The 25,116-nt window shown below is 40.6% G+C and overlaps 2 protein-coding genes across 8 annotated transcripts in view; one reads left to right on the plus strand and one right to left on the minus strand.

Moving 5' to 3' along the window:
• Positions 1-19,066, minus strand: part of vti1a (vesicle transport through interaction with t-SNAREs 1A) — a 109,668-nt gene extending 90,602 nt beyond the window's left edge. For 4 of the 5 annotated variants that reach the window (XM_034570023.1, XM_034570022.1, XM_034570025.1 and 1 more), the window contains exons 1-3: positions 18,877-19,064; positions 14,603-14,661; positions 13,451-13,561 (exon numbers count right to left, since the gene is read on the minus strand). In XM_034570023.1, the coding sequence (XP_034425914.1) occupies positions 13,451-13,561; positions 14,603-14,661; positions 18,877-18,970 (264 nt within the window). In that variant the 5' untranslated portion in view covers positions 18,971-19,064. Of the gene's footprint in view, positions 1-13,450; positions 13,562-14,602; positions 14,662-18,876 lie in introns of all 5 variants that reach the window. The other variant, XM_034570024.1, reaches the window with a different exon arrangement.
• Positions 19,067-19,094: 28 nt separating this feature from the next.
• Positions 19,095-24,422, plus strand: zdhhc6 (zinc finger DHHC-type palmitoyltransferase 6). 3 transcript variants are annotated; one of them, XM_034570019.1, is made up of 11 exons: positions 19,095-19,346; positions 20,318-20,866; positions 20,994-21,085; positions 21,555-21,714; positions 21,863-22,021; positions 22,269-22,322; positions 22,566-22,733; positions 22,882-22,923; positions 23,374-23,522; positions 23,608-23,654; positions 23,764-24,422. In XM_034570019.1, the coding sequence occupies exons 2-11, from the start codon at positions 20,600-20,602 to the stop codon at positions 23,862-23,864; spliced, it is 1,239 nt and encodes a 412-aa protein (XP_034425910.1). In that variant the 5' UTR covers positions 19,095-19,346; positions 20,318-20,599; the 3' UTR covers positions 23,865-24,422. The 3 variants fall into 3 exon arrangements, with proteins under 3 accessions (XP_034425910.1, XP_034425912.1, XP_034425911.1); XM_034570021.1 differs by having other exon boundaries at positions 19,191-19,346; positions 23,377-23,522; XM_034570020.1 differs by having other exon boundaries at positions 19,191-19,338.
• The last annotated feature ends 694 nt before the right edge of the window (positions 24,423-25,116 follow it).

Genomic DNA, 25,116 nt, shown 5'->3' on the forward strand with positions numbered 1-25,116 from the left:
TGGTCACTGTGCTGCTGACAGAACATTAAAAGGAATTTCATATTTGAGTAAAACCAGAAAGACAATAAGCATCAGTCTGAAGACAACATGTTCACAAGCACGAGGCACACACACTTATTTTTTTTGTTTGCCAAGAGAACACCCACATATTTCATTTAAGTCAAGTTGCATCTTAAAGAGCTGCAGTGCAACTTAGGGGGGGAAACGACTTGAGCAGTAATTGAAACGAGGAAGCCTGGGAGAAGCACTGATTCGAATGTTAAGGCTTACGTCGCCTTCAAACCCTACGCAGGTTGTTTTTTTTTAGGTTTTCTAAATAGCTGTTTGTTACAGATGAATGTATGAAGCGTATCTGCAATGAGAACAGAGTAGATAACAAAGAACGCATAAAGAACGGAGAATGTCACTGAAATGAAAGTGTTGCCGCTTCTTCCCCCGTACAGTACACACTCCAGTTTTCGGATTTCCCCTCTGGAAAACAACGGATTCCTGAATGATTACTGCCTCCCCACTTGATATAGAACATAAACATCTGTGACTACCTTCAATATTGACTGCTTAATACAGTGACAGCTTTTGATTGTAAGTTAGGATGTCAAGGAAAAAAATGGTTCAGTGCCAACAGGATCATTCTTGAGGTCAGGAACGCAGATGTCAGATGTTCTATATCAAATTATATATCGAAGAAAATGCACTGAATCTGCTTCACTTCTTACAGCACGTGGAGACTGAGCTCCGCATCTTAACAGGAAACCAGCTAATCAGGCTTTGTAATATTAAAAAAAGAATGAGCGCTTTTAGAAGATACCTTATTTCTCAGAAGAGGAAAAAAAAAAAAGAGTTTTTTTTTTTTAATCCCTTTTGAAAGGTCTGTCTTTTGTCACTTTTCTAATCTTGGGTGAGAATTTGCTTCTATTCCCGGAAGCACGCATGAGAAGTACAAAGGTACATCTTAACTTTATGCAAAGTGGCCTGCCTTTAAAACTCACGCGCATGCCGTCAAACGCAGCGATGGAGGTGCTGGTGTCCTGTCAAAAACACACGTTTTACCTCTGTTGACATAGACAGCAGACAGAGAAAACAATTCTTCTTTACCCATCAAAATGTAATTACATATGCATGCATAACAATTCATATCAGATATGCTAATCAGTTTGGCATAATCCTCTGAACAGCAAATGATATTTATTTAATTATAGCAGATATATGGATATGTCCTTTTGTATGCAACTTATCTCTGGAATGGCTATGTAAGGATATATACTTTCTAAATAAACATGATTTTTCCATTGTCCCGAATAAAAGAAAATAAATCTGAGAGACATCCACTTACAGAAAATGTGTTAAAATTTTAAAACACTTAAATTTCCTCATTCAATTTTATTTTTAATGTAAAGTAAAAGTTCCCTGTTTGCAAAAGAAAATGTTAAAATCAAATAAAAATTAAATCCATATTGCTCTCCTCCTTTTTGCCCGGTGCAACGAGTGACACAAGGACCAAAGCAAATAATTGTGGCGCCTGGAAAGCTGAGAAATGTAAACAGTTCATTAGATGGGAAATAAAAGGCAGAAAAATACCCAGGGGCAGAGTGTAATGAGGGGCCCTGAAGTTCCTCTGCAGACACATTCTCCCTCCACTTTCCCAAGCGTTTCCCTCTCGCCCTGCGTACTCGGCTGGTGGCATAGCATTGAGAGTAATTAACTATATTCAATTTACAACTCCACGTTCCATTACAGGCTTTTTCACCAGTAGGAGAGCAGCTGGGCACATCCAGAGTTGAACTTAATAACTCTTATGTTCAGCTCCATGTGCTTGCCTGAAACAACCTTTTTTAAATTTTATTTCTGTTTAAAACTGTCAGCAGCCTTGTAAAAACTGAGAAATACCAAAGCCTACAGCAGGGAAATGACAATAAAGTGGGTTAATAAAATGTCTCAGAGTTCACAAGAATGTGAGCTAAACTCAAAGGTTATCTATATCACTGCCTTTCCTCCTCCTGCTGCGATATTTTCCCAGGTGATGCATGGACCAGTGCCAGCAGGTCCCACTCTGGTTCCCCGAGTGGGGGCAGAGGTGGACTGATGCGGCATGGCGTTAAAGGGAAGCTGAGACCTTTAAGCCGGCACAAGTATCACAACAGCATCTTAAATAATGCAGCCGTGCTTAGCAGGGGTCTAACGTGCACACGGGCGCACGCACGCAGCTGACACAAAGGAAAACACACAAACTGTTGTCTGGCTTCTTCTTCTCTTTAACACAAACAAATGAGAAGAGGTTGTTCAATTAAGTAAGTGCCCTTTTTTTTAAAAATGCATTTGATATATTATCAGACAAAGGAAAGCAGCTACAATTGGGATTGTCACAGGAGGGTGTCATTTGTGCCTTTGTTTCACTCTGGTCTTTGGTGCAATCGAATCCTCCACTTCTGTCTGTTGTGTGTGTGTGTGTGTGTGTGTGTGTGTGTGTGTGTGTGTGTGTGTGTGTGTGTGTTTGTGTGTTTGTGTGTTTGTGTGAGAGCACACGTGTGCACAAGGGTTACTGTATGTACGGCGGAGGCTTCTACGAGCCTTTGCATCCCGGGGAAGCCTCCTTTAGAGAGCGTACACGCGCGACATATGTGAACGGTAGCCTCGTGTGTGTTCTTTCCCCTAATAAAAGTGCAGCCGCGGTAGAGAAGCTGGAGCCTCAGATAACAGCATGGGGCCTCTCATTAGCTCACAGGTTGGTGCTTTGGTGGCTTCTACGCAAACAGCATTGTGTTCCGCTTCCATGGAAAAACCTGAAGCAGTCTCGCCGTTGTGAAAAAGCACAAATAAAAAAGGTAAAAGATCAACCACGGTGAGGTAATAAATAAACCCAAACAGGTATGAGGTGAGGAGACTGTTTTTTTTAGGGTGACGGTTTATCAAAAAGAATGATCAGGAACAACTGTGGGGGGGGGGGAAACTTCTTAATTCAATAGAAAACTTATCCTAAATCCAACTTTAACACTGAATCACTGAAGCTGTACATTTATAAATATTAGACGACAAGTAAACATGATTTTATCTCTGGGGGAAAATACCTACGGTGGTTTTCTGGGAGAAGGGTAACACTTTTCTGATAGGGGCCTTTCATGCTTGTAGCTCTGTGATAGCGGTGGTGTATTTCCCTGTCAAAGTCATTTCTATTGCTAAGTACAGCCAAGATCAGTCAATAAGCCTAACGACTGTACCCACATCGTGAGAGGCCAAGAGACGAGAAGGAAGAAGAGGGGGGGCGGGTTGTAAGTGAACTCCAAACAAAAGAGCAAATTCGAGGAGGGCTTTGATTGAAGAAGCACCGTATACTTTTTGAAGGCCAAGGGATCATCTCTCAGTGGTTATTTCTTTAAGGCATGAGGGCCCGATTAAACCCAATATTAAAATATGGAGGCTCTTCTAATGAAAAATCAAAGGCCCTGTATCCCCTACCACACCCCCATCCTTCTCTCATTTTCTGTCAGGTTTTCTCCCCTGGCCCACGGTTGTGCAGGAAGGGCCAGAAAGAAAGACGGAAAGGAAAGAAAGTATGAGAAAGAAAGAGAGAAGAGGGCAAGAGAGGGAAGAGGGAGAAAATGGGGAAAGAGGGAGGGTTATAGAGATGAGGGACCTAGGTGCTGGTGGTGCAAAACAGAGACAGACAGCATTGGTTGGAGGAGTAAATCAATAGAGCAGAGCCGTCGGGGAGGCGGGCAGCCAGGGCAAGGAGAGAGTAGAGGAGAGGGGGAACCAGCACAGGGGCCCGGCTCCGATCACAACGCTGGCTTCTGGCATGCAGTGGGGAATAAAGTGGGCCTCCCCGGGTCAGCACCAGAGAAAAAGGTGAGATTAGAGGAAAGTGGAGGAGGGATTTTCACAGAGTGAAGATAGGAGGGGTGGGTGTTGGAGGATGACGAGGAGTGAGTGTGTGTGGAGGGGTGGTGGTGGTAGGAGGGGGGGCGGCGTAGCAGGATACCTGGCAAGCCAGGGACCAACCGGCCCATTAGCCTGTGGCTACCTACATATGGTTCACTGAACCCTCTGCTGAGAAGAGCTCCTCTCCTATCAGTCTTCCCATCCTTTTTTAAAGAAAGAAATACCTTCACTTTTAACCCTTTCTCTGCTTTGGAAAGAGGCTCACTCCTGACCTCGATTTATGATTCATTTTTGTTTGATGTCTATTCTTGGAGTGTTATCTAAAATTGAAAAATGTAATAAAAAATAAAAAAACTAGACACAAAGGGAGAGAAGTCGGGCCTGCTGAGCATGTGCGTGTTCGCATCCATCAGTGGACATGCACGTAGAAGACTATCTTCTTCAGTGCTTTGCCTTTTCTTGTAATGTGACCATTGTGGGTGCTGAATAGCTAGCTCATTAGCATAAGAATACAGCAGCACACACAGGGACTTAGCCAGATCATTATCTCTATATATTTATGTATACTTTGTTATTTCACTAGCCAGAACACATTCAAATGCTGATGAGGCCAGTCAGGCCCCTTTCCAAAGCCCTTCCAACATGTGCCCTCCTGAACTTCCCAATACACTCACTCGTTTCCTGGGAGTCTGCAGGTTTTGTACAGGAATTTACAACAGTCACGTAAGAATTATAAGAAATAGCAGTAATAGTTATGAGTGGTTTAAAAATTATACGAGAAATACCCAATAGAGGAGTTGCTTGCACCTCTTAAGCGGTTTCAAATGACAGAAAAGAAAGTTTACACAAACAATTAATTTTAACCTCAGAATAAACAGCAGAGTTTATTACTAATAAATAATAATTTGCTGTTCATTCTTCAAAAGCTAAATCAAGCACTACACAAATAAATGAATTTAATCAGCAATTTCATAATTTGATTGTTTTTTCTTAAATAGGCAACAGATTTTTTTCTACCAGGATTTCTTGGTCATTTGATAGTAGAGAATGTGTTGAATGAAACGGATCATTTCTGAGTAAAAACACACAAAGACAATAATGCACAAAAAAGCTTGACAATGCAGAACAAACAAATGCTCTGTGGTGATGAGGGGAACAAAACTAAAGAGTTTAGTCTCACTGCAGGAGTAGGCTGAGGATCTAATGGTGGCCAACCTCTGGGATAATTGAAAAAAATCCCTAATTCATCTTCTACAATGTAATTCTGATCAAGGCCACAGCCAGATTCCACTGCAGGCTTCAAAAACACAGAGAAAAGGCAAAATCGTCGGTCGCTGAGAGCAAAGACACTTTCCCTTTCTTTCTGGCACGCTCGCTCATTAGAAACACTTAGGATGAGATAAAGAAACTAAGTTTAATTGTGTGTCTGCATGCGAGCGCGTGTTTGTGTGAAGGCGGTGCAAACAGGGGCTAAAACATGTGTAAACACGGAGATTTAACCATTAAGCAACACCAGTTAAGATGCAGTGTAAAGAGTTCTCCCTCTGTTCTCGGAGACTTTCTTATTAAAAAGCAAACGCTGCAGACGAAAAACACAGACCCCAGGATTCATAATATATTTCATAAATACTTCATGAATCCCCCTCACCATATTTAAGCCAGTCTGGCAAAAAAAAAGAAAACATTGTCACCTATTCTAGTACCCGCTTGTCAGCACATCACTGGGGAGTGGGTGTCACATGTCACTTCTGGTTTACACCACTGTGTGGGACAGGCTCGGTGCAAGGAAATCGGGGGGTAGGACAGAAAGATGAACAGAAGGAAAAGTGATGGGGAGGTGGAAAGGGGAGTGAAAGAGAGGGAGGGTGGGGGGGGGGGGGGGGGTGTTATCATATCATCGCCCCATGTCTTTATATTTTTCCCCCTTATTATCTTTGGCCCCCACTCACTCCAGTCACTCAATCACACAAGCCCCGAGGACAGCGAGGGGACCTGGGAGGGCCTTCGCTTCATGGCAGACTCAGCCAGACAAGCGTCTGAAAGCTATACTGATCGCTGTCAGTGTGTGTGGAAGTACAGCGACTTCGGAGGGGCCAGGAGAGATAAGCGAGAGAGGAAACGATTGCGTGGAAGGATAACGGCCAAATTTGCACACAAACCCCCCCCCCAAAAAAAACCTGTGCTCCAGGCATAATGCAGATACCCCATCCATACAGACAAGTGTTAACATAAAGAGACGGAGGGTTGATCCGCTTTCAAATCATAGGCTACGGGATTTCCACGAGTCGACCGCTGATAGGAAGTCATCACATTAATGACAAAGGGATGATGGACCTGAATGTCTGTCTGGGACACTCATCTTACCCCTTATTATATTATGTAGGTAAATATAATACAAGTGTAATTTCAGGTTTTGTAAAAGTTAGGGTAACATCATTGACTTGCTGCCTTTGCACCACGGTTTTAGTTTCAGTGGGAATAACTTGAAATTCCTTTAAACTGTTGGGTTGAATATGCACAACTAACTTACTTACTTACTAGAAAATAAGGTAGTCGGGATTTCTAGACACTCATCAATGCTTAACACCCATATAAACTGATAGACACCACTGCTGTTCTGTTAAAGTCATAAATTGACTATTACTTCCAAAAACAGGCATTTTAAGCTTGAAAGACACATGGAATCAAAATGTTTACTGTAATTACAGTTTAATTATTATTCACTATTATATCCATACATTTCAGCACAGTTATCAGTGCCTTATATATCAGTTAAACATTATCAATACATAAAAACTGAATAAAGCTATTGCACATGCAGTATTCTGTTTTTTGTTTCTATTCTTTCTCATTTGTTCCTGAATATCAAATATGAACATGGCACTTCTTCTAGAAAACAAATTCATTTGTCCTTCTTGTGAACTGTCCTTCAACCCCGATTTGACCCACTGCCGCCTTTACGCCATCAAAACCATAGAAAAATGGTTTCAACATTAGTGACAAAAGGCTAATCCTAGAACGAATCCCATCTTAGTGTCCATAAAGGAGACATGGAAAAGCCTCCAACGCCCAAAGAATCCACAAAGGGCTTGAGGAAGACATACTATGCACAACAACTTTCAAATGAAAGATGCGATTCATAAGTAGAGAGGAAGATCTGTTTGTTTACATCTTAAATCTGCACTCGGCTCAGAGGAAATATAGGAGAAAAAAAAAAAATCCCCGTCCGATTGAGCGACTTCTTTTATGACTTTTTATGAGTGATTAGACTTTGGTGTCATTGATGGGTTGTTAAGCAACAAACCATGAAAAGAGTCAATCTGCCTTTACGCTGCTGTGTTAAATAAGAACAAGTAAGCCAAGGCAACCTAAGGCGATTTAAAGTGTCTAACATCCGACTAATGTTGGTCTGTCATGTTGTTGCTTGCAGGAGTCACTGTAATGAGTGAGGGCCAAACAACCAGAACCCTTCAAGATGGATTACAACAAGGCAAATTCATAATCACTTCTATAGTGCGGAAGCACAGTGGTCCTAAAATCTCCCATCAAAACCTAGACGTCAACATAATTATCAGTGTTTAGTATAGTTTTTTTAATGACATTTATTAGCTTCTTAAGGCAAATAAACAACTTTCTGATATATGACTTTGCAAACTCTTATGTGTCTTTTTAGGTTGTTGAATGAGCCAAAAATAATGAGTTTATGACCATTGTCTGCTAAAGTTGGAGAGTCCCCACAACCTTGAATCGTCCATGACCGCTAATTAAAAAAATGTTCAACATAAAAACTCATAACACTCATGCAGGGAACTGAAGAGCCTCATCTTCCACTGTTCAGCTTGGGTATATTTGGGGGGGCGCTCTCCAAAAACATAACAAGATACTTTGAGTGAGGAGAAAAATCACAGTTCAATCACGGAACTCTGACCTGGAGCTGAAAGCGTTCGCATGGAGACGATACCCTTTTCTTTATACTGCGTTTCCAAAACACAAAAAAATGTTAATTCATTGCCAATGATGAACACATTACGCGTGACCCTCAGATGCGGAGGCAACAAATAGCTCTGGGGTTTGGAAACAGACAAAAGTGGCTTGAGGAAAACTTCTTAGAATATCCGTACTGGTAACTCAAACATGTAGCCCGAGCTGTGTATATAAAGTCAAGAGTCATCTACTGCTTATTCTACAGTAAGTCAGTTTATTCTAATCGGGGACCAAATAAAAATCTGATTTACATTGGTCTGCTTTAGTTAATTAATAAAGAAACAAAGAAGAATGCTCCCATTTGATAAAAATCCAATTTGATCACTATCCATTGACAGGTTTTGCTTGAAAAAGTCCCATTCATTAAATAGAGCACTCAATGTCTGCCACGATTGGAAACTAAATCTCCAGAAGGTCACTTGATAAGCACTTATGAAACTGATATATTAAGGTAAAAAGAAGAAAATGAAATCAGCACCAATGGCCTTTTCATTCCTTTCACCTCAGTGTACCTGGCAAATAAATTGTTCAATATTTCAAGGCTGGCTGAGTCTTTGGAAATGCATTAATTATCTCTCTGGGCAGACAGTAGGAGGCATTGCATCCAAAGGTTTTCACTAAAAGGAAAAGGCAGTCCTACTTGACCGTGACGGCAACTCCAAACAACACCACGACGGACAATCAGAAATTAGAAAGGGAGAGTTGTATCCCTGTGACAGTTGGCCTCGCGTCTGAATATCAGAAAACACAAGTGGAATGAAAGTCCATCATAATCTCAATGCTAACTGAATAGGCCTATTTTGAAGTTAAGTGTAATTCAGGTGAATAAAAATTTGTCGCCATCACATATTCCACATCTCACTCCACACCGTTATGTGTTTTCAAAAGGAGCAAAAAGGTGATGAATGACATCTTCATGGTCCTTGATGAAACGGTAATACAGCACATTACAACAAATTAACAAAACATTTCCTTTCAGTCAATATTAGAGTTGGTTTTAGGAAATGAATCCTTCTACACAGTACCGACAACAGTGACTTAAAGAATCCACAAAACTGCCTTGACCATTACTGGCATGCATTCCCACTTAATGACAGAAAAATGTAAAGTATTCTGCTATAAAGCTTGATATTTAATTTCCACAAATTAACCTTAATCGGAGTCAAGGATCCTCGAACACAAAGAGCCTAACATTTCGAGCTCGAGTGCTTTATAGCTACTGAACAGACAACAAAAAGTGAACTGACCTCACAAAACAAAAGATACAAATTTCATTCACATTTTGTTTTGCTTTCTTAATTAACTTTCATTGGAAGAGACCAACTAAAGAAAATACACAATTCAGGAAAGCAGTCCATGAGGCACTTTGTGTGAAATGGATTTTTAACCACAAGGACATTTTGGTAACATTATTTCCAGTCTCAATTACACAGCATAAAGGATGAGGTCAGGCAAAGCAATAAGTGGAAGGATTTATCATAGCGAGTCCACTCATACATTAGAAAGGCAAAGTAATTGGTAAATGTGCCCAATATTGTCCTTGTCATGTACCTTAGGTCGAGGAAAATTCTTAGGGCAACACCGCCATCTGCTGCAAAAAGAGATGAACAGCCACACCAACGAACAAGCAGGAGGGATACTGACCCCTTAAAAGATAATGCAACATACTTTGAATCATCTGAGTTCAAATTAAAAGTGCAGGCTTTAATACAGGCATAGGAAAATATAAAGCAGATTTCAATTTCAGTTAATTAGGACTCAAGACAACTCAAAACTGAGCTACTGTAGAATGATTACATCAAATTCAGTTATCTCAGCTCTGTTTTATCAATGACACAATGATATAAGGGCTGCAACTTAATGATCATTGTCATTTTTTATTATTATCCTGATCATTCCCTTGTTAGAACATAAACCCCAAGGAGATGTCAGAAGGATTCCCCCGTTTTGGCCAAACAACACTTTCAATTACTATCACATGAGACTTATAGAAGCAGCAAATATTCACAAATGACAAGCTGGAACTATGAAAGGTTGACATTTGTTATTAAAAACTAAAAAATGTTCAACTATCAAAATAGTTGCCAATATTTTTCTGTTGATCAACTGAGGCATTTACTGATTTAGTATAATAGTTCTACAACTTTAAATCTACGTAGATCAGATTAACTGCAGGTTCACTGAAGAGTGAAAACGTTCCTATTCATTCCAATCTACTGAGAATATTCAACCAAACCATATTAAATCAAGCAATATGACAAACTAGAATGGCAGCTTATAGAGTTCATAACTTTCAATCAATCAAGCAGCACCTAATTGTACACACTCTTAGATACGAGTCCCCTTTTGTCCTTTCTGGATCCATTCATTATTCCCTAAGGAAATTGGTGAAAACATAAAAAAAACACCCTATCTCACAATGTGACAGCATGTGAAAACATTTCTGGAACCAAACCCTGATTTATCGGGTCCTTCCCTGATCCATTCGTCTTCCTTCCACTCAGTTTCGTGATAATCTTCCCAGTTTTTGTGTGATGCTGCCAACTATCAGACAAACAAGATGAAAACACAACCTCTTCGATGGAGGTGAAAACACCACTTAGAAAGGCCAAGAAAATACTTTTATATTTCAAAAATATTTACGGACAATAGAAAAACACCAGGACAAACAAAAACACCTTCATCTCTGAGCCAATGCTGCTTTGAAAGCCCAAAGCTGACATTACATCATGCCCATGTCACCACACATCACACATTTACAACGAGCGTGGGGCAGACTTTGAGTCACATTGTCAAAATGGGATTGTATTTTGTGCGACACAGCAGACATCTGTGGACCCCCGCCTTCCCCACTGGGACAGACCAAGCGTGGTCCTTTGAAGGCGGTGGCTCTGTTTACGCGATAGATTTCATTAAATTAAGCTTACGTGCGGCCTCTTCTCTGCCTGATCAAAGGCACGGCTAAGAGCCATGCCACTCTGCTTCCCCCCCAACTTGAACAAGCTGAGGCCATCAAATGGGATTTCCATTGTCCTTTCTAATTTTTTGACACTCTGACTGAAACTTTTTCTCTGGTCAGACTGACATCCCCTTTGGCTGCGACGCTGCCTGTTTGTCATGGCCCAGCACCGTTTAGAGTCCCACTGTCCCCTCCATTATCGCAATGAAGCTCTCCGCCAATCCAGCAAAGCAACGTCTCACATGTACACCTTCGGGATGCCTGTGTGATAAGTTGTCTTCCTGGATGAAATGGCTGGGGTTGCCGAGGTCGACTCGGGCCCTGTCTGGAAAGGAGCAGAAATGAGGTCTCAAGCTGGCACACCGGTGGAAGGAAGACTTCAAACCACGGGGTGAATGGGAGGATGAGAGAGCAGGTTAAGGGGGGAGACACCCGTGGGAGGCCAGTAGGGGGTGGGGTTGGGTAGTGAGGGAGGGAGTGGAAAGACCTTGATATCCACGGAAAGCACAACAAAGCCGGAGCTTTTTACATTAAAAAGAAAGGAGATTGCCTTTTTTCCACTCGACGCCTTTCGAGCCGAGTGTCATGTCCTCCCTAGGCCTGCAGGAAGTGAGAGGCTGAGCTCGGCTATAGCATTTGGCACATCTGAGGCACATCTGAGGGGGCTGAAGTTCCTGCCGTCTGAACACTTGCCTCAGATTTGCAGGAGACCAGACGTACTAGATGTTACTGTGCGAAGTGGATGATCCTAGTTTAAATGTACACTGATCTGACCGTACCACACATGGAGGTGTAAAAATGGAAAATTACAGTCAAACTGAGCAGTCACAGTGTGAAGCAGGCCAATATTCTTTTATTCTTCACGCGGTAAGACAATGCTGCTGCTCCTTCCTGCTGCAGCCGCTGTATTTTTAAGGCCTGACACATACAACTTGTATTCAGTCTGTCAAGTATGCAGTGATATAGGAATAGGAATGGGGACGCAATCGTGTTTAGCTTAACGGAGCGAGCAGATGAATGCCAAGTTTTTCAACGTTAAAGAAATACTTTTGCCCTCAAGACGGGAATAAAAATGAAAAGTACGGAAAATTAGCGGCAGTATCAGCCACAGCAGGTGTTAAGTGCTTGATGATTACGCGCGGTAAGTGCAGGGAGAAGAAAAGTTAAAGATTAATCACCAGCCAATTAAATGCCCATGGTGAGGAAAGCAAACTGTCTTGGCACGGAGATCTCCTCTGTGATCTCAGCTAGCACATCTCAGTGGTGTGCTCGCAGATCACTAGCACGATATCTCCATCCACACAGCTTGTTTGTGCACGTCTGCTTGTTTGTTCTGCTTTTGGAATAGTGAGGGACCGGGGGGGTTTATATTTCTAAATTTAATTCAATACAGGTTTTCAAAAGCATATAGCGGTTAATGATATTCGATACTGATCAAATGTTTGAGATAACGATAAGGGTGAAATATGGGCGACAGTAGTATGAGACTCATGGAGCCTATTTAACATAATGTCTAGAAGAATATTCAGGTTAGATTCAAGTTAGTCACATATTGTGTGTATGTGAACAAAGAATTCTGATTATAATGTCTTTACTTTGAAAATTGTGCATTTTTAATAATCACTGTTACCGTTATTTCTTCTAATATTTAGCTATGTGAGAAAAAAGTTGCAGAGCAAAAGTTTAAATTGGAGACGGAACCTACACCTTCGATGCATTTCAAAGTTTTTGAGTAAATTAGATCATAAGAAAACCACATTGAAACACCAAGGTTAAATTCTGCTCCTGTCCCAGGTCAGGCTTTAGTAAATCTATTTAAAAGTTCTTTCAACATCCAACTCCGTATATTTACTTCTATAACCCTGTCTGAGGTTGTGTGGAATGACTGGTCTGCTCTCGAGCTCAAGGTCAACAGCTTTCACACTGTGGATTTACTATCATGTGAGCACCAGCACAACAAAACTGACAAGAGAAAACCAGAGCAGATGAGAGACGAAAATAAAGATATCATTAAAGATACTTGCTGCAAGGTAAAGATCTGAAAACAGAGAAAATATTTTAAAGATATTTACATCAGGGTAACGAGAAAAGACAAAAAAAGATTAAAAAAAGATCCATTTGCAATGAATAATTTCTGCTTTTCAACACGTTATTGATTAAGTGGAGTACCTTGAGATGTTGGTAGCCAACATGGTGAACTATAGCAAGTGACCCAGAAGACTGTTGTGTTCATTAAGCTTTGATATAGGCTAGAGATCAAGTCAAGACATACAGCGATTTATGAATTACTAAACAAGGCCAGAGACTGCAGCAACAACACAAACACAACCTGTTCTCGATAGGCAGCGCTTTCAAGTTCAAATACAAACAGTGAATTAACCTCGGTGGATGCGCCACTGAGCTTCAGCATTGGTCTGCTCGTGTGTGTGTGTGCGTGTGTGTGTGTGCGTGTGTGTGTGCGTTTGTGTGTGTAGAGTCCAAACAATGGATATAGATACAGACAAGTGACACCTTGAAACTATGTATGTAAGTGCAGTATGTTATGTTAAATAAATGTATATACTGCAAGTCACACTTTATCCTAGATTTCATATGATAATTTAAGATTTAATGAAGTGTTGAAATACTTACAAAGTCTTTCTCCAGCTTCTCCATTTCCTGCTTGTAGCTCTTCAGTCTGCTGTTGAACATGGCTCGACTCTGGACGGGAATCTCCCGCACCTCCAGGTCCATCTGCTCCAGCTGAAACCCACAGTTTATCCACTTAATTTAACAAACATTGCAAACATTTTTACTAGTGAACACTTAAGCATATGATGTACGCTATAGGGATACAAAACATTACTAAATGTACAGGGTTTGAGTTCATTCTGATGCAAATTTACATCCTGAATGTGAAAGAAACAGGCGAAAATGCATTTTTATGAGAATCATTGTCAAAGCAGTCGGTGATAAGATGCTAAAACAATCTAGGTCTCATTAGTCTCTTTCCATCCACACAATAATGTAAATGTTGCATTGCTGTGTCTTGCAAAAAAGTTTCCAATCTATGATAAGAAAAAGATGCTCAGGACAACTCTAAAACATTAAACTTTTTTTAAATAAGTTTGTTCGACAGCATTAATTTCAATTTGATCCAGTGCTGAAGTAAAAAGAAAAATGCCTCCTGCTCGCGTCACTCAGCTGCGATAAAAGTTGCGACAGTGGAAGTCTGTTCTGTAAATAAATTCCCAATCAAATATGAGGGCGTCTTCAATGCAGCGACGTGTACGGGCGCAACAATGTCACAGTGAATGAAGTAAAAGTACATTTGATTCATGGCTAGACAGGTCTCTCCGTGGAGGGTTTGGAGGAAACTAATCACCGTGACATAACAAGACAACTGCGACAACAATTTGTCTCTGTCAGGTGACTTTGCTCATTTTTAAACAGCAACATGAAGACTCCCACCTCAAGATAATGGCTTGAAATGTGTCATAGGGGTGTCACTTAAAAGCAGATTACGGGAAAGCAATCGTGTGAGGAGGAAGCCTCCGTTCTGCCATGTGAAGGGTGTGTGTGTGTGTGTGTGTGTGTGTGTGTGTGTGTGTGTGTGTGTGTGTGTGTGTGTGTGTGTGTGTGTGTGTGTGTGTGTGTGTGTGTGTGTGTGCACGCGTCTGCATGTCATGTCACCACGATACAGGTGCTGTTGTCTGGTGCCAGTGAAAATTGTCTCCTCCCTCTTTCCACAAATTCATTATTTAGGAAATGGGAAGAGGAGAAAATTACTGATCAAAGACGTACCAACTCTCTGACTTCTTCAAGCTGTTTGTCGACATTTAGAACCAGCTGCGTCTTCTCCTCTGAAAGGGAAAAAAAACAGCAACATATTGATCAGCCGACAGAGGAACAGCGATTCATGACAACAACCCAACTCCCCCACAACAAGGGAAGAGACGGGGGAGAGGGAAAGAAAGAGGCTGGGAGAAAACAACACACGAGGACACATTTGAAGATATATTTACACATTCTCTCCACACGACAAGCCAACATTTGATGTCTCTTAGTTATTGGCGTCTATGAGGCCTTTGTTGGTTTCTGTTGAGGAGCGGTGAGACACCTCGTGCCAACTCAAAGGGAAGGGAGGTGTCAGCTTTGCTCACTTGCCAGAAGTATGAGTCCCACTCAGAATGACTAACGCGCCGTTCCGCACCTCACCCCGTGGCTGCTCTTGCACATTACCCATTGAAACTCATTAGGACTGGCGAGAGTTCCAAAGGAGCGTGTAGACTACAGTTCATCCTACTGTTATTTAAGGCAGCAACATCACCGCTTCATTTCTGTACATACAAGAGGCTTTGTTCTGAAATTAGCTCTTTGCCATGAAAGTAAACCCCATGAAACGTAAAGGTTTGGTTGTACAACAATCGAGCGTCGACCTATTTGGAAATGATTAAAAGGACAGAAAATGTATTAAAATGTGTGAAATACACCAAAAAAAATAGCTTGAACCTACAATTAAGATATTTTAGTGAGGCACTCACTATATTTACATGGACACCAATATTCCAATATCAACCCAATTAAGACAATAGTCTGATTTTCTGATTATCTTAACCCAATGTTCATACTCTAGAGAAGGAATAATCAAATTAAGAAATGCAGTCTTCTTAACTCAGTCACATTTTTGTAGACATGTAGGCTATAGATCTTTATCACATTATTACCACCTAGTTTTTGCATCATTTTGTAACAGTGACAGTTTACAACAGTTATCAAAGTCAACAAAGCTAAGAGCTTCAAAAGAAGTCACAAAGAAATATAATTAAGAAAATCAAAGCTAAAATCTTAATTTTCTCCGGCCCCACAGTCCAGGATTACCTTTGGCCAGCCCGAAAATTCATTTTTAAAACCCATGTCCAACCTCACAACCTACACAGTAAACAGCCAGAGGCGATTCACACAAGGGTGAGATGGTGCTTCCTCGCTCAAACTCGGGCCCAGGCCAGAGGGCTGTGAAATATATATGGGTTATTACCAAGACTACAACTTGCAGAAATATGGCAAATAACAAGAAAGGAGTGCTTGGCAAAAAAAAAGATTTGAGTTGCAATGATTGACATGCAGACTCATGGCATGAGCTCAGAAAGGTGAAAAAAAGGACATTTGTGTTTCATGGAACGAGGCCTATTTCAGTGTATTCTTATTCAAATATTCCTTGAACCTCAGTTTTTGGTGAATGGTAACAAATAAATATATAAGTACACAATCATTTGACTGTTATATGAATGAAGACGGTCATGGACATTTTTTCCCACACGCCACGGCCATTATCAGCAATTGTGCACATGTGAAGTAAAGGCATACAACAACAGCAATGACAAAAGCCTTTTGTCTGGAGCAATATTAACGTATTAAAACGAGGGGCTGTAAAACCCCAGGCAAAATTCGGCTACTTCAGGAAGAAAAAGCCAGAGGGACTTAAGAAAGGAAGAAAAGAAAAACGTTAACGAGGAGGAAGGGAATTGAAATTCAACTATAAACTATTCTGTTGGTGGCAGAAAACGTAGAACGGGCACTTATGGTTTCTGGCTTTGTACATATTCATACCGGCTTACTCCGACACAGTTAACAGATGGTGAGAGGAAGCAATGTGGAATTACTCGGTGGAATGGGCTGCCATGAATCTTCAAAGATGCCAATTGCACACCAGAAATATTCAGTCAGCCGAGGTTTTTGTGAGAGCAAGTGGCCTTTGAAAAACCAATGTGCAAGTGTGAGCCTTGAGTAGAAGATTAGCATCCTCAGTAGGGGTTAGATGCAGATTTTAGCAATCAAAACTAAACTAGTAGAGTCAACTAGATGTAGACATTACAGTTACAATCACAAGTACAGTGGCTGATGTGCAAAATGTCAATGATGGATGGATATCTTACACATATTTCGAAAATATGCAGCTACGCATTTCTCTCTGGAAAATCCCAGTGGAATTTCAACAAAAAAAAAAAGTTCAAAATGGGAATTGAAAAATGACTAGGGGGTTATATTTTTACATAATTAGATCAATATAAGCTTGTTGACCATTTTACCTCCACTTCTAACTGGGATAAGTATTCAGCGCAAACTCAAAGTTATGAGGTTGTCTGTGAATTGAAAAACTGTGTTTCATCTGGATACAGAATGACAGAAACACAAATAGGCCGATGAGCCCGGATGAATTTTGGCGTGAAGTGATGATGTCTTTTAACGGCTCTTTAAAACATCATCAGTATCTGAAAGTCCCCTGATGGCGTTCTGAAAGAACATTAAAAATTAAAGTTTTAGAGGATCAAGAAAACCTTTTGACAAGAAACTGACAGTGAAATAAGTGCATCAGCTCAACTAGACAGAATTTGTCTGAGGAAAGCTATTGGAGTCTTTGCTATACCAGCAATACTGTGAATAATTTAGCTTTCAGTGAACTATTACTGTTATAAACTGCTTTTTCCGTAATATCATTTTTCAAATTTGAGGCTTACATATGAAGGTATAGCTGGATGGAAGGTAAATTATAATGTAAAGTAAAATAAAAAGGACATATACTCAGCCCTACATCCGTCTTGCTTTGTGGAAGACTGAATGTGCAGCAGCCACACGTGGATGTGTAATCTAGCACATCCTCTTTGCCCTTTATACAGAGAGCTGTGCCTGCTACCACCCATACTGGTGCTGGTGGCTTCACCTTTTTATCATCATTGATTGCTGTTGTGGTTTTCCCTTTGTGTAGTTGTGTCACAATGTGAAAGAGATCCACCCTTTTAATGATTAAAGGGATTCTGAGTGGGACTCCATAACTGTCATCTCATTAAAATCACATTGATCATACATGTTCATTGTCATCCCGATGTTCTCTCCCTGTTTTGATGTCTTTCTTCAAAGTATATTGACTCTGGTTTATTTGTGATGGACATAAATTTGAAGACGTTGCGTCAATATAAGATCAATGCTTAACATAATGTTGACTACATTCATGGCAACAAAGCATCCACATCAAACAACCTGAAATATTTATGAATCACCTCTACGTGACAACCACTATGGACTAAATTATTTACAAGAGGACATGCTATGCTCTTTACATTTTTGCAATGTTCGCCACCCCCAGCTATGTGAACTCAGACACCGAATCAACAACACGATGCAAACACAAATCCCTGAATTCAAATATAATCTGACAAAACAGAGCATGTGGCCGCCCGGTAACTAGGCTGACATACAAGGTGTCTCATCGTTCTTCTTTCCATCTATTGTTTAAACCCACATATTAGATTTCACAGTAACTGGGGTAGAACCTGTTCAAACATTTATTGGCCAGAGGGGAGTTGAACAACAAGCTCTGTCACACCTTTGGCCATTTTATCATTCACCGATATACCAGACACGTAGTGCTACAAGAAACCATGTCATCAGACCTTTTGCAAAGCAGACAATTTACATGTCGTGAGCAGGAAAAGCACACGTGTATAGAATAACATTAACAATGGCTTTAGTCTGTGTACGTGTCCCTTTGAGACATCATGCACAATACAAGATCCCGAGACTGGCATAGAACTGAAATACAGGCACGATTAATGTTATTAATTACAGTTTCCTGTTATTATATAAAGTCAGTGTGTGTTGTTTTTTTCCATACAGGTCTGACCTCTTGTTATGAAGTGACAGTACCTAGTACTCTATGTTAGATGTGCTTCACTTCTCATTTTAACACTTCCATTATTAAAGGTAGTAGCTTGGGAAAGCAGGTGCACCTTAACTAAAGGGAAACACATTAGGTCATGTGTCATTAAAATCAGTGTTTGCCATTATCACACTGAATTACATCAATTTCAGACAAACCCAGACAGCAACAGGTGATGTGGTTGTTCCACACACAACCATAAGAACACTGTAGATTAAGTAAAGCATTTTAAACCATTAGATAAAATGCTGTATTGCTGAAATGTCACAGGTAAGCTACACCTGCTACCGTTAGCTTCCTAGCTAAACAGCTAGCCAGCCGCAGCTAAGCGGTTCCAGCTAATAAGCTCAACCCGTCTTACCCCCGCTCAGTTTGGGAACTCTGCCGATTTTGTTGGTTATCTCTGCCGTGGCGGTCCCGAAGTCCTGCTCGTAGGCTTCAAAGTCTGAAGACATGTTGGCGTGTGAACAGGCCGAGGTTGACAGTTAGCTCCGGATGATAATAACAACACGGCTCGAATGGAGTCCCCTTCCTTGAGTCGCAGTGAAATGTGCCCGGCGAGGACCTGAACTTTGTTTTTTGTTTTATTTTATTCCGACACCTGCAAACGGTCCCAAGCAAGAGGATGGAAAACACCGCTCGGCTCTTATGTTGTTTGTTTGTTTCTGTTTTGTTTTTTAAATTAAATAGATTCACACTTTTGTTAATAAATAAATAGTTAAAAGTAAAAACAATGTGTCCGCTTCGGGGAGGAAGTTTCTGAAGCACCATGACCAACGATCCCCCTCATACTCAGAAGAAATTGGAGAAAAACAACAAGGAAGTGAGCAGGTTAGTCTTTTACATTTCTTTCGTCTTCCTCCATTTAAACCTTTCGCGAATACACCAGTAAACATTTGTTTTACTGTCAATATTCTGTATAAACCGTGTTTGTGTTTTTTTTTCATCTTGTGGCCACAGCCCCAGCCTGATACGTTAGTCTTGACTAGCTGGTGAACAGGCTAGCGAAGTAGCTAGCTGTTAGCCCTGTTGCTAAAAATCAATAGAACACGTTTAGCTAAATGTGTCGTCCCTTATTATTCTTAAGCCCCACTTGTCTGGCGCGTGATTGACACAGACTGGGCTCAGGTTATAACGTGTTGCATGCGAGGGTTTCACCGTGTTGCTGTGTTTTCTTCCGGATGTGGAATTAGCTAGCTTGATGTCATGAGCTAATTATACTCATGACATCAAGTGATTTAATGTGCAACACTGGTGTGTAGTGTGTTTATCAGTGTGTTGTTGTGTCTCTACCTTTTACAGTTTTGATCAATAAGATCATGTGAAATGCAAAAAACAAAAATTACAATAGAAACAAGAGATGGTGAAATGCTGTAAACATGCAGATGTTACGCTAACCTCATTATTAAGGGTTGGTCAACGAAAACAATCATTTTCAATCAATAGCAATATAGCAAAACATCAATATATATGTACATGATGCTTATGCATTATGAAAGCACAAGGAGGAGGTAGAACACACCATTGGTTATAATGTTCTAGCTCAGATTTGTGAGTGTTTGTCATTCTCCGTCCATAAAGAAGGGTTTTAAACCACAGTCCTCACACAGGAGCCAAAATCAGTCTTAAAAAGAAATAAGAATGTAATATTAACATTCATCGTAATAGTCTCAGCATAGGGTTAGGGGTTAGCTTTTGGCACTGAAAGCAGTTAAAAAACTGAAACCAGATACATTGCAAAAAATGGATCGAATGATCAATGGTTCTGATGTTTGTTTGTTTGTTTTTTTATTTCACTCTAGATGGGGAATCTGAGTTTGTCACAAGGATAGTGTGCTCCGACAATTGGCTGGAGAGGATGCTGCTCTTTGCCACGGCAAAGAACAATGGGACACGGAGAGCCCCAGTGATACAAGACCAGGACAGTTGCTGGCTACTCAGAAGACGAGAAAAAATATGTGCATCGTCCCCACCTCTGTCATTGCAAGATAGCAGAGGAACAAATTAACACATTGTTGAAACTTGGTCAATACATTTCAGGACTCAACTGACCAACATATTGGGTCTAAACGTGTGGCAACAAAATGAACTTCCTGTCAACTTTTGTGACATTTGAGAACCTCCATGAGGTTCGGAGATTGTGCCACTGGGGACCGGTCATAGCCCTGTCCGTCATTGCTATATGCTCCACCATGGCAATTGTGGACTCCATTATCTGGTACTGGCCCCTAGACACTACAGGAGGAAGCATTAACTTCATCATGCTCCTCAACTGGACGGTCCTCATCCTCTACAACTACTTCAACGCTATGTTTGTTGGACCTGGAAACATCCCTCTTGGATGGATACCAGTAAGGACAATGCTCTATTGCCTTTTTTACTCAAAGAACAGTTCGGTACCATTTACTGCAGAGTGAAACTATTATATATTTGGAAAGTTGCTTCTGATATTTTTGTCATTTGTTTATCCCAAAACAGGAGAATCAACTGGAAAGCCAGTACCTACAATACTGCAGAGTGTGCCATGGGTACAAGGCCCCCAGATCCCACCACTGTCGCAAGTGTAACAGGTAGTTGCATTTATTACCAAAGTAACAGAGGATCTTATCTCACATATGAGATGTACTTGAAAAAAATAAGATCACAGAGATGGAGCCATGACCGCGAATAGATGAGTTTTCTAGAGCAAGAAACTACAGCGGAGTCATGGTTGTGCATCTTTTGGTCATGCAGTGCTGTAACGTATCTTTGTGATTTTTAACTGCAAACTTGAATTCTCCTAATCACTGCACATTGCAAAAGACAAGAGCTGACAAACGTACACAACCCTCACAGGCCTGTCAAGGTAAAACAAGCCTCTGATTTCAATCAGTTTTTGTCTTTTTAATAAAATTTATAGACGTATTCACATCGACACCGAGCTGTTACACATTTGCAGTCTTATTCTGAAAAAAAAGATGAACTTTTCGCTCTATGTTCTCCCAAACAACCAGTGGATTCCCCCAGCATTCCTCTTCTCCTCTGCCTCCCCTCCCACAGGTGTGTGATGAAGATGGACCACCACTGCCCTTGGATCAATAACTGCTGCGGCCACCTTAACCACGGCTACTTCACCAGCTTCCTGCTGCTGGCTCCTCTGGGCTGCTCGCACGCTGCCTTCATCTTTATTATGACCATGTACACGCAGCTTTATGAGAGGGTGAGTAGTCTCCTTACCCCACTACACCGTGCTATTGATGGCTTACCATCATCACAGCTTTTCTCAAGCCAAAGTTAAGCAGTTTATTTTCCCAATTGATACAGAAATTGCCACACATATCAAGATCTGTACTTTGTCCTCACTGTAGATTTCATTTGGCTGGAGCACTGTGAAGATTGACATGAGTGCCGTTCGGCAGTTTCAGCCCCTCATGCCCTTCAGCGTTCCTGCCTTTGCTGCCACACTCTTTGCCTTAGGCTTGGCACTGGGTACCACTATTGCGGTCGGCATGCTTTTCTTCATACAGGTAAAGTTTGTATCTGTGTTTTTTAATTTACACATGGCTGTTGGCTACATCTTCTGAGCTCACTTTGGAAAACTCTGGTAAAAATCTACATATTATGGCAGATTATGATGATGTCATGTGATGTCTTTCAAAGAAAAAGAGAAGTAAAAAGTTTGGGGTTTATTTTTGACCTATCCTAAATACCAGAGTTATTTTTAAAAGAAAGTATTAGTTTTCTCTGATAATCAAAACAGTCTTTCCTTTTCAGATAAAAGTCATCTTTCGAAATAAGACCTCGATCGAGTCGTGGATCGAGGAAAAGGTCAGAATCTCTCAGTGACTTTGCTTTATGTAGACATTTTGACTCTTTTTTAGTGTTTGATCTAGAAAAAAATACTCTAGTGCTTTTTTATCCTCACAGTATTTCAGGATTATAATTAACATAGTTTAATCTTTTGTCAAAGTTCTTTTCAGAATCAGCCGTCAGTACAATGTGGTTCACTGATAACAGAAACATGAAACCACCACACCCACCTGATCCTATTCACTGTATTTTCTCCACTAGGCCAAAGACAGAATACAGCACTACCAAACAGGGGAGGAGTTCATCTTCCCCTACGACCTCGGCAGCCGCTGGCTGAACTTCAAGCAAGTGATCACATGGACAGGGATGCCCAAGGGTGACGGTATTGAATGGCCAGTCCATCCCAAGTGTCACCAGCACACCTTAACTGTAGGTTTGGGTTTTTGTTTGGTCTGTTACTCCCCTTATGTGATAGTGGAAAATATTTTGTGTAAATGATAAGTTATCATAAATCTGTCAGACCCTTTATACATTTCATGTTAAGCAGTGAGATTAAGTGTTCTTCCTTTTTGAACAGATTGAGCAACTGAAGCAGAAAGCTGATAAACGAGTGAGAAGTGTAAGTACCTGCCAGATCTGTATTGTGACACCGATGTGGTGTTGATTTACACAAAGCACAGACACACAGGAGTAGAATCTAGGCTGGAATGGCGAGGCCCTGTGACTTGCACCTCCCCATTTATGTCATCTAATAAGAACCTGTGCCATTTCATGCAAGTATGACCAGTTTTTAGTGCATCAGAAATGTCATAACAGCTTGTCCATTCTGATGATGCTGATGTATCATAGATGTATAGTCCTATCGAATCGATGCTTAATCAATTCTCTGTGCATCTTTTCCGAATATAATCCTGCAGCAAAAACTGAGCCTCTCGATGATCAAGTTACAATTAACTTAACTTGTGATTAATGAGCATGACTCATAAACACACATCCTGTATCTATCTTGTATGAATTAAGTTGTTGTTCGGGCATTAGAATAACCACATATCCTGTTCGACTCGGCCAGCAGGTCCAGTACCAGGCGGTGGAACACTATAACGGAGCTTGCTGCCCTCTCAGCAAGGGGATCCAAACATTTTTCCGAACCCCGTGCACCGAGGAGCCCAGGATCCCGCTCAACAAGGGGGACACCATCCTTGCCACCCGTGGCACCAAGTAAGTTCATTCATTTATTGACCAAAACTATTATTTTTGGTCTATCTGTGAATTCTGTGCCTAAATTTGTTTTAATTCTCTTTAGATGGTGGATGTACGGAGACAAAGTTCTGAATGAGGAGCAAATGACAGGTAAAAATGACGGCATTACAGCTGCTTTTGCTGTTATTTGATTAATATTTGATTTATGTTTTTAAATTCACACTAAAAATTGCCATTTCGTTCTGTTTTGACGTTCCAGGGGGGGAGCGTGTAAGGGGATGGTTCCCAAGGCGATGTGTGGAGAAGTGCCATTATGACACGGCTGCCAGCGATAGCACCAGCGAAAAGAAAGTAAATTAATGTATTTCAACTGGCTTTATGTAGAGCAGGGGAGTTCAACTGAACAGAAGGCGTCAATGTTCATTATCATGCATCCACTGAAGATGTCATGCCTCATGCTGCAGGCTCACCATCAAGAATTGCATACTTTGATTTAAAGTTTCGCCCACATTTCAAGCCCAACTTTAATTTGTTTTAAAGGTTCATCGTTCCCTAAATCTTAACGAGCACTTTGCTGTCAATTCACGTCTTAAAGAGAAGGACTCGTCCCCCCGGGTTCAGTTTGACTCCTCTGACCAAAAAGTGAAACCCAGCAAGAGTCTTAATTTTTCAATAATTGCCACCAGGCTTTAATGTGACTTCATTGTGATGACTTTTTACTTGAATATGTTGTGTTTACTGGTTGATGTCCTTTTTTGCTATATATGCAAATGCCTCTGCCCAGCTAACCCCAGGGCTCCGTCATGCAACTCTTTCTACAGTATGGAGATAACACGGAATTTCTTTTTATTATTTTTGTAAAAACGAAATGTTGGCCTCAAAGTATAAATTAAAAAAAAGAAACCTTGTTCAGGAGTTGTTTTGTTTTATGTCTCCTTTGATAATAGGTACAAAAGTGTCTGTACAATGGGGCTTGTTACCAAATATTTGCACAACATGAGCCATATTTATTTTCAAATTAGTCTGCATCCGTAGAACTTAGTAGTGCACACACCCTGAGGATATCAAACTGGAACTTGCAAGAGTTCAGGTTTGAAGGCGTGGTTGGTTTGCTTGGTTTGCATACATGTGTTTCCCTTTTGGCTTTTCTGTTTAAATTCAAATGATATTATCTTTTATAATCAGGCTTTTGACAATATGTCTCTGATCTAAATATTTTTATTGCATTAACTTTTAGTCATGGTTCTGTGTCTGTTATTATGATTTATCTGCATATTTATTAACTACACGCACCCATTATGAACCGCACTTTAACTATGGTTTAACTCTCTTAACTGCAATATTCTCACACTGCAATACTTATTTTGACACTGTATATATTAGTTTTTATTCCATTCATAAGTATTATTATCCCTACACTTAAGTATTGCACGTGACTTACTCTCGCTGCTGTAATATTGCAAGTTTCCCCATTGTGGGACTAAAAGAGGATTATCATACCTTTTATACATAGATAGATTGTATTGTGATATATTTGACATATATGTATTGTTTTATTTACATTTAACGTGTGTGTGTTTACGGGCTGTGAATAAGAAAAGGTTGGAAACTA

This window comes from Hippoglossus hippoglossus, chromosome 19 (genome assembly GCF_009819705.1).
Source record: "Hippoglossus hippoglossus isolate fHipHip1 chromosome 19, fHipHip1.pri, whole genome shotgun sequence".
Lineage (NCBI taxonomy): Eukaryota > Metazoa > Chordata > Actinopteri > Pleuronectiformes > Pleuronectidae > Hippoglossus > Hippoglossus hippoglossus.

Excerpts from the sequence above, each read along its gene's own strand:
- zdhhc6 (XM_034570019.1), top strand. The coding sequence starts at position 20,600 with ATGAACTTCCTGTCAACTTTTGTGACATTTGAGAACCTCCATGAGGTT. Across the intron at positions 22,323-22,565 it reads AGTCGTGGATCGAGGAAAAG|GCCAAAGACAGAATACAGCA; the intron begins GTCAGAATCTCT and ends TTTCTCCACTAG. Across the intron at positions 22,734-22,881 it reads GTCACCAGCACACCTTAACT|ATTGAGCAACTGAAGCAGAA; the intron begins GTAGGTTTGGGT and ends CTTTTTGAACAG.